Source organism: Diabrotica undecimpunctata, chromosome 5, assembly GCF_040954645.1.
Source record: "Diabrotica undecimpunctata isolate CICGRU chromosome 5, icDiaUnde3, whole genome shotgun sequence".
NCBI classification, from domain to species: domain Eukaryota; kingdom Metazoa; phylum Arthropoda; class Insecta; order Coleoptera; family Chrysomelidae; genus Diabrotica; species Diabrotica undecimpunctata.
In genome coordinates, this window is record NC_092807.1 from 20,943,507 (window position 1) to 20,953,326 (window position 9,820).

The following is a 9,820-nucleotide window of genomic DNA, read 5'->3' on the forward strand; positions in this document are numbered from 1 at the left end:
TGAGAGAAATTTTCGAAAAATAGGAATACCAAATACACATCCAACAGTGGGTGAAGACGGATAATGTATTTTTAGACGGAACTGCACTCACCAGTTTTCTCAACTATCACTAAGGATAGGCTGACGTCACGTTGCCATGGCAACCGTGAACGCTTATGCAGATGGATTTCGCATTTCAAAAATTATATTCACCTATTCCTGAATCCTACACGGCTAGTGACACAGGTCAGGACTTGACCGTCAAGTACGTACCGCCAATAAAGCTAGTTGTCTTTTTTAATTTTTAGATTAATTAAAAGAGAATAAATAATTGATTTCAGAATTTAGATATAATAATGTTGCTTTCGTTTTTTATTTATTTGTCTTAATTTAATTATATTTTTTTGGTGAACCTCACCTTCACCTACTTCACCTGGCCGGCCGCCGCTGAGTCCTTATAACATATTACAAAACAAAACTGGAAAGATGCAGTAAGACATGTAATAGAAGAAGAACAAAAAATGTGGGATCTGGATAACATAATTGATGCGACCGTAGATATTATTAACCTAATTATTAACCCTCAAGATGACTCGGATTCCGAAGTTGATCCTATTTATTTTGAATTTGAATAGTTTTCTAATCGTAATTATATAAGGTAAGTAATAGTAGTTGTAATCGTAAGGTATTAAAGGGGAAAGGTGCAAAATGTCGCCTGTCAAAATGTTCAATGTATTTTAAATGTATCCATTTTTTTTTCAAATCCTGAGAAAACTAAAATCATTTTTGAAAAATTTAAAGGCAGAATGAAATATTTTTTAGAATAAATAAAAAGTTTCTTTTGCATGCAATATTTCCAATTAAAAATTATACTATATTTTCTCTTTTATTTTCACCCCTGTTACATAACATATTAAAATAAAGATTGTAGAAGTTTTCAGGGACTTTCTGCCCTGAGTAATAATGTAATCTTTCATTCTGCGTTTAAATTTTTCAAAAATATTTATTAGTTTTCTCCGGATTCGAAAATAATAGATACATTTAAAACACATTGGAAATTTTGCCAGGCGACATTTGGCGCCTTTTTCCATAATTAAATAAATGTATCTTTTACAAATGGCAAGAAACTTTTTTATTTTTGAATAAAATAAATAAGTTTTATTAAAAAATACAATTTACATAAGTACAATTTAAAAAATGTATTTATTTAGTTCAAATAAATGTTTCAATGATATACTCTACGACACTGGTCGTTCATCTCTAACCATTCAAAATACCCCTGTAATAGGATTATAAGGTATTGTATTCCTTCAGATATAAGGTGGGTTAGTCGAAAACGTCTTAAACCGTCAGTTTTAGGTTGGTTTTTACTATTATATCGTATTACCTATCCTCTCTGTATTTCAGTTTTCTAATTAGGGTTAAACTTGTAGTGAGCTATCAACAAATTGTGAACCGACTGTAATAATTAATTTAAAATAACATGGATAATTTTCCACAGTACTTTGAGTTTTACTTGGCAGCTAAATTTCTGTCTTTAAGTTTTATAATTAGATATGCAATATTCATCGTTAAGATAGCCTCGATATTAAGTATTGCAAGAGTCGTTGTTCATAACTTACAGTAATTAGTTTTCTACATTTATGGCATATTATCTAGTGTACTAAATGGGAATATAATACCACAGTTTTAATTAAAAATAAAATAAATAATTAATTTTGTATATCGTTTGGATTTAAACCTAGAAAATTGTTTCCAAAATATAAATTAAACGTTATGTGGTGCTAAAAACTTATTTAAGCCTATTAAAATATTACAAAAGAGGAAAACCGCGTCATGTTACACATTTCATAAGAGACAATAACTACGACTCGATGGAGCTCACAATAGAGCTTCAAATCAGTCAGAGAAATAGATCACTTACATAATTTGTACAGACAACAACAAATGAGACAAATTGTAGCTACTGCTTGAGACACCCAAATGTAATTATAAACAATACTAATTTTGTTTCTTTGTTATACATTAAGAAACTGGTCAACTGAATAATATGGTCTTTCAGAGAGATAGATTTTTGTCATCTTACGAAACTTAATGAAAGATGTTGCGGATTTAATTTCTCTTGGAAGGTGATTATAAAGTTTTTTTGCACTATATAGAATAGAAGTCTTTACTAGCTGAGTGGACGGGATCGGTAAATAAACGTTACAATCCGAATTTCTAATGGAGTAGCCATGATCAGGTCTATCGGGAAAAATGTTTAGATGCTTGCGAATCAAACAAACCGTTTCCAAAATAAATAAAGAGGGAAGCGTCAAAATTCCGTGATTTTTGAAGTAGGTCTTGCAATGAGTTGTTTGTTTGTGACCAAATAGATAACGAATTGCTCTTTTTTCCAATTTAAAAATAGTATCAAATTGGGCCGCTGTACTAGAACCCCAAAATTAAAGCCCATATTAAAGATGGGACTCGAACAATGAGAAATATGCCATTTTGACAGAAGATAAATTTAGTTCCTTCGAAACAGATCTTATTGCAAAGCAAACTGAGGCTAGTTTCTTCCTTAAGGAGTCAGTATGCAAGGACCATTTAAGATCGCTGTCGATAAGAATACCTAGAAATTTCACGGAATTAACGATACTGATTTGGCTCTCATTCAAAAGCAAGGGTTGAATGACTCCTTTATAAGATAATGCTACTGTCTTATCTACGTTAAAGCTAAGTAAGTTGGAGTCTAACTAAGCCTTGATTATAAGCAAATCAGCGGTTATAATTGAATGAAGCGTTGAAATATTAGAGCTGCTCCAAGTAATACTGGTATCATCAGCAAATAGAAAAAAATTTTCTTTAATTTTTAAGTCAGTGATGTCATTAATGAAAAGTAAAAAAAATGGGACCTAATACTGAACCTTGCGGTACTCCACACTCAATGTCTTTACAACTAGAGTCGGTGTCTTTTATTCTAACAAATTGTTTCCTACCTACCAAGTAAGTTTTGAACCAATTCAAAGACACACCCCCAATTCCATAGAAAGTTAATTTTTTTAATAGAATATCGTGTTTTACGCAGTCAAAGGCTTTGGAATAATCGCAGAAAACGGTGGCGGAGGAGAGGTTACTATTTAGTGATGGATATACCTCATGTAACACAGAAAACATGGCATCACTAGTACATTTATTAGACAAAAAGCCGAACTGATTTTGCGATAAAATATTATGTTTAAGGAGAAAGGGCATAAGTCAAACTTTTATAAGCCTTTTAATAATTTTTGATAGTGCTGGTAACAAGGAAATAGGTCTATAGTTGCAGGCATCAGATTTGTCTCCACCTTAATGAAGAGGAATAACGATGGCAGTCTTTAGGCAGTTAGGGAATGTACGTTTTTCAAGGGAATCATTTACTAGCGAGACCATGACCTCCAATACATTATGCGGAAGATTTGAGAAGATTTTAATAGATAGATAGAGGGTCAGTGTTCCTAGCTTAAAAGATACGCAATTAGATTGGCTCGAACGGTTTACTAAGGAAGGAAAATACTTTTAGTTGATTGCCATTTTTCATCCATTCCACATATACACATACTCACAAACACGTACATTTTTTATCGTAACCTATTAAAAAATTTTAATTCCAAATGGTTAATCAAATACAAAACGAAAATAACAGATCAACTGTCTTATTTTATAAAAATAAAAAGTTACCAAGTGGTTGTGTCTTTATCATGGTTACTTTAATAATTTTAAGATATAAAAAACCAGTTTGAATTTTCCGGAGTTTACTTTGGCTGTGGTCCAACTGTATAATCGAAATTATACTTGCTATATAAGCTTAAGGAATAAAAAAGCTAAGGATAAGAAACTAAATTAATATGACATGAAGTAATTTTCAAGCTTATTTAAAAATAATGTAAAACTAATTTTATTTGTGTTTTTTGTTTTTGTTACTACATTTTCGGTTTTTAATCTGCATTATGTTATCACTACAAATTTGCTAAGTAATAGAGAGGTTTGGAAATACATTTAAAAAATTTAAGTTAACTTTTGCATAATTTCAAGATATAAGACCAAGATTAGAAGTGTAAATTGCAAGTAAATCTCTACAAAATAATGTATAAATAACAACACAAGGTTTAAGGTACTGATTATTGAGGATACACCAGTGATACAGAAAAATAGGTTTTAATATACTTCATCTAATTTACATACCGTTGCACGTCATCCGCGTCACAGCCCGTGACGTCACATGATACCAACACAAAATATTTAGGCGGTAGGTGTGTTCCTTTTTAGAATCACGTTGCCGAGTACACTGGCATTACACTAGACATATTTTATTATATATAGACTTCGGCAAATATGCATATTGCATATTTTGCATATTGTGCATATTTTATGCAAATATTTCATATTTTGGCATATTTGTATAAAAGTTTGCATAAAGTGCATAAAAGTTCAGATTTTTATACTGTATTTGAAAATTTTTAAACATACCAATTTATTTCAATTCTTGTATAAAATTTTGTAGTCATTTTAATCAAGAAATGATCTAAGTACGTAATCTCTACAGGTACAAAACATTTACAATTTCAAAGAAGATCAATTTAAGTAGCCCTCAATATTCTTAGAAAGTCTCGGTCACTGAGGCATTCAGTTATTGGATAATCGCCAAGGGTTCGCTCATTTGCATTTTATGATCTAATCCCCAAATCTATCTACAATTTATTGTATCTTAACAGCAGGTAAACGGCTAATAGTTTTGTTCCTAATTTAGAGATTTTCCAAAATCTCCCAGTTTATTGAATTAGGTACCTAAACATTTCTAATTTGATGCTCAGATTTGTAAATCATTTTTGTTTTGATATTCAAAGCGTAAACACTCGTTGTGCGTAACAAAAAGAAAGATTGTGATTTTATAATGCCTAAAACAACCAGTGCTTCAACTTGGATTAAACCTTATAAAGAGCTGTCTATGGATATGGGAAAAATCTACTGTTCAGTCTGTGGCAAAATTGTAAGTATCTAATATTTTCTATTAAATATCTAATATTTCATACATACAGGGTGTTTCCAAATGACACTTACAACGTTTGACTATAGATACTTCTCGAAAAATTGAACAAAACGATATAGTTAATGAGGGGTCAAACTTATTTACTTTTCGAGATACAGGGTGTTAAAATTAAAAAAAATTTAATTCTTTTAGTTAATAACAACAATAACTTTAAAACCAATAAACGTATTTACTTGAAATTTAGTACTCGTAGGTTGTTTTTAAATGAAAAATAGCTTCCTTTAGTGAGAAAAAATTGTCCATGGTACAATACAATGGTGTGTATTTAGAAAAATTTTTCACCTTTACTTTTTTTTATGAAGTCAGATATTCTAAAACACAATTATTTTTATTGTAATTGAATTAACAAAAAAAAAACTTTTGTTGAATTTTAAAATAAGTTATATGATGTACTAATGGTTAGTAATAAAAACTAATTTGTGGATTAATACTGCATTTAAAACACTTAGCGAGTGTTTTTTTTTTCCAAACCAGTTATTTGATTAACCAAAAACACCTTGTATGTTTTTACATTTTAAAAGTTGGGTTAAAATAAAGGTTTTTATTTTTATTTATAGATAGCATGTGAGAAGAAATTTCAGATAGACCAACATGTGAGAACTGCTTCACACATTGCAAAAAAAAGGAAAAATAGGAGGAAAACATCAAACTTCAATGGCTAAATGTTTCCAATCTACTTCAAAAAAATTAGATGAGCAAGAAACTTTTAATGAAGACTTGTGTCGCGCATTAGTGTCTGCAAACATACCGCTTTCAAAATTAGCAAATGTAAATTTTAGTTCGTTTCTAAAAAAATATTGCAAACTTAATGTTTCAAGTGATCGGTCTCTAAGAAGAAATAATGTGAACGGGCTATACTCGTCGGTGTTAATTAATATTAAGGAAGAAATTGCAGATAATTATTTTTACATATCTGTAGACGAAACCACTGATTCCTCAGGAAAGTATATTGCTCATTTATTGATTGGTGTTCTTAAAGAAGATACCTTACCAAAATCTCATCTTATTTCATGCCAGCAACTTGAGAAAACAAATGCTTTAACAATTTCGCGTTTTATACAAGAAACATTAGCAACTTTTTTTCTTCCGACAACTATTCCTTCTAATAAATTACTGCTTATTTTATCGGATGCTGCTCCTTATATGGTGAAAGCAGGACAAAATTTAAAAATATTTTTCCCAGATTTAATACTTGTTACTTGTGTAGCGCATGGATTAAACAGAGTTGCAGAGGAAATACGAAAAAAGTTTCCTCTTGTAAATACCATGATATCCAGTGTCAAAAAAGTATTTCTTAAATCTCCTATAAGAATTCAACTTTATAAAGAAAATCTACCTAACATTCCTCTTCCACCACAACCTATTTTAACGCGATGGGGAACATGGTTAGAAGCAGCTAATTTTTATGCAGATCATTTTGTTAAAATAAAGAACATAATTGATACGTTAACTGATGAAAGTTCCCAATCTCTTTTGGATTCTAAACAAACTTTTCAGAGTAACTTGCTTCAACAAGAACTTTCATTTATAAAATCAAATTTTAGTTTTGTTCAAAAAACAATTACTCAGTTAGAATCACCAAAACTGTCATTGTTCGAAAGTACAGCATTAATAAAAGAATTTGCGTCATGTTGTCGGAACGTTAGAGGTAATATTGGAAAAGATATTTTAAAAAAATTTGAAGCTACTATGGAAAAAAATAAAGGTTACCATATTCTTTCTGAAGTAGTCAGTGTTCTAGCTGGAAATATTTCGGAAACAATTAATTTAGAACCAAATGTCTTGGTTAGTTTGAAAAATGCTCCCGTTACATCAGTTGATGTTGAACGAAGTTTTTCCATATATAAATATATGTACTCAGACAGCAGCCACAAGTTTTTGTTAGAAAATTTTGAACACCACTTGGTCATTTATTGTTACCATAATTCTAAATAAGTTTATTCATACTTAAAAATGATGTAGTTACTTAAAATAAATGTAAATCTTAATGAATAGTAGGAAATATTTAGTTATGTACCCTTTTTTTTTAAATAAAATTGTTACTATTTTACGATTTTTTTATTTATTTGTATGCATATTTTGTAAAATATTTGCATATTTTCGGGTAAACACGTGCATATTTATGCGCATATTTTCTACATTTTTATTTGCATATTTGCCGAAGTCTAATTATATACATACATTTTGTACATTTGTTCGGATCACACTGTAACTGTAATCGAACAAAGGTGATATTTTGGCATAAATTGGTAACACTTGACAGTTTCGGTGTAGACTAATGTTAATAAGTAATGAAAAAACTGTTGTTCTTTTTTAAGTATTCCATTTTACATCTTTATACGACGCATACAAGCGGCTCAAATTGTTTTTAACAAATTATTTTTTATCTAAAAAGGAAAAGACAGTTAAGATTTTATTTCACGTACAAGGAGCTTGCGCATCCGTTTATACGTATTTCGGCCCAATAGGCCTCATCAGCACGGCTTTCGCAAACGCTCTGAACGTGAAATAAATCTTTGCTGTCTTAGGAAGCAACTCTAACATGGCTTCGTATAGACGCAATGTAGCGACATCTGATAATAAAATCGTAGACTAATTTTCGAAACCAAATTCAAGAATTCCGCTTTAATCTGTGCCTTCTAAAAATTGCAAGGCAAAACAGACGTTGATAAAGATGTTAAGAGAGACATGGGGAATCTAAAAATTGCATTCCACAACATATCTCCTCAACTAAGCAAAATTCTTAGCGAAGTGGTTTCTAGTACTCGTACAGAGTATATCGAAATAAAAAGGAAAAGACAGTTAAGATTTTATTTCACGTACAGGGAGCTTGCTCATCCGTTTATACGTATTTCGGCCCAATAGGCCTCATCAGAACGGCTTTCGCAAACGCTCTGAACGTGAAATAAATTTTTCTGTCTTAGGAAGCAACTCTAACATGGCTTCGTATAGACGCAATGTAGCGACATCTGATAATAAAATCGTAGACTAATTTTCGAAACCAAATTCAAGAATTCCGCTTTAATCTGTGCTTTGTAAAAATTGCAAGGCAAAACAGACGTGGATATTTATATTGATTATACTATACGTATTTCGGCCTATTGGACAGAAATACGTATAAATGGATGCGCAAGCTCCCTGTACGTGAAATAAAATTTTAACTGTCTTTTCCTTTTTATTTCGATATACTCTGTATTAGTACTTGAAACCAATTCGCTAAGAATTTTGCTTAGTTGAGGAGATATGTTGTGGAATGCAATTTTTAGATTCCCCATGTCTCTCTTAACATCTTTATCAACGTCTGTTTTGCCTTGCAATTTTTAGAAGGCACAGATTTAATCGGAATTCTTTAATTTGGTTTCGAAAATTAGTATACGATTTTATTTTTTAACTCTTGTTTTGTTTCTATTTATTTACATTAAATATTAATTTGTTTTGTTGTATAATCCACTTTTGCAATAATTATGTGACTTATTTGATTTAAAATGGAGTCAGGATTTTTTTATACTTTAGCAACTATGTCCACTTCGATCTCTGTCAATGATAATGACGTGCAACGGTAAGTAAATTAGATGGACTGGATTTAGGTGCAAGAGTAACAAAAACGGAATCGGAGAAATGGAAACAAAATAAAAATTCAAACAGAAATTGTGAGTTTTGTGAAATTAGACATGGACCATTAATAAAAAAATAAAACAAAGTAAAATGCCAACAAACAAAACAAAGTATAAATCGATTATATAAGATACTGTGTGAGTATGTATGATGATTTGCGCTTGTAAGAAATGAAATTATTAGAATCCGATTTTGTGCAACAAAAGTAGCTTTGTATATAATAAAAACGAAGCTAAAGTTTATATATTTCGGTTATAAGTCATAAGCAATATGTTGAAATTAACTAAATGTCAAAGCAAAGTTCAATGAATAAGTTATTCCAAAAATAATACTTTAAATCATTTATCTTTTGATAGGAAAAGTAAAAAATTTTAAAAATTTCTTGTAAGGATCTATAAATGGATGTAGTCTTGGATTTGTTTTCTAATAATATAAGGTAAATGCTTCGCGCTACACGCGCGGTTTTAAACGTTGAATTTAAACACGCTACGGCGTACTTTAAATAAACAAAATAGCAATAAAAAACATACGTCTTTTTCATTTAATAATAAAAATTTTGATATAACAATAAAATGTTAATATTTTTAAATTGTACTTACATGCAGGTACCGCCATTTTTGCAGGTGGGTGTCCCTCCTGCGTCACAAAAAGATTTTGGTCCATTGGAACAGTATGGTCCTGTATAGCCATCCAAGCACTGACAGCTAAATTTTCTAGATAAAAAAATTATCTTTAGTTTATGTAAGATTCTATTTAAAACAGTAATTATACATAGTAAGTCATAAGTAGTAGTAACTCGCTTTAAAAGCTCTATCTATAGTCAGAAATAACGATATTTTACCCAAGAACCAAAGGTCCGAGATCATTATGGAAATGAAGGGAGCACTACTACTTTTACTTAGCCATCCTAGAATGTGCGTAGGCAACTTTAAAACCTTTCAGGATAACGTGACATACTGTTACACAAAATGTAACCTCGGACTCGCAGTCCGCAAATCCAACAAATATTTCCGGAAAAACGGTTTAACATGTCGGTCCTTTAAATTTATAATTAAAATAGCCAAAAAAAATGCACACAAAGGGCCTAGCTGGTTAAAATAGTGAAAAATGTCCCTAGCGATATTTTAAAAATAAAAATACTATGTTTTTCTATAT

General features: G+C 30.5%; 1 protein-coding gene across 1 annotated transcript in view; it reads right to left on the minus strand.

The window, feature by feature from the left end:
* LOC140442111 (uncharacterized) overlaps window positions 1-9,571 on the minus strand; it is a 274,067-nt gene extending 264,496 nt beyond the window's left edge. The window contains exons 1-2 of the mRNA XM_072533189.1: window positions 9,564-9,571; window positions 9,265-9,378 (exon numbers count right to left, since the gene is read on the minus strand). Of these exons, the coding sequence (XP_072389290.1) occupies window positions 9,265-9,378; window positions 9,564-9,571 (122 nt within the window). The remainder of the gene's footprint in view (window positions 1-9,264; window positions 9,379-9,563) is intronic.
* Between the last annotated feature and the right edge of the window lie 249 nt (window positions 9,572-9,820).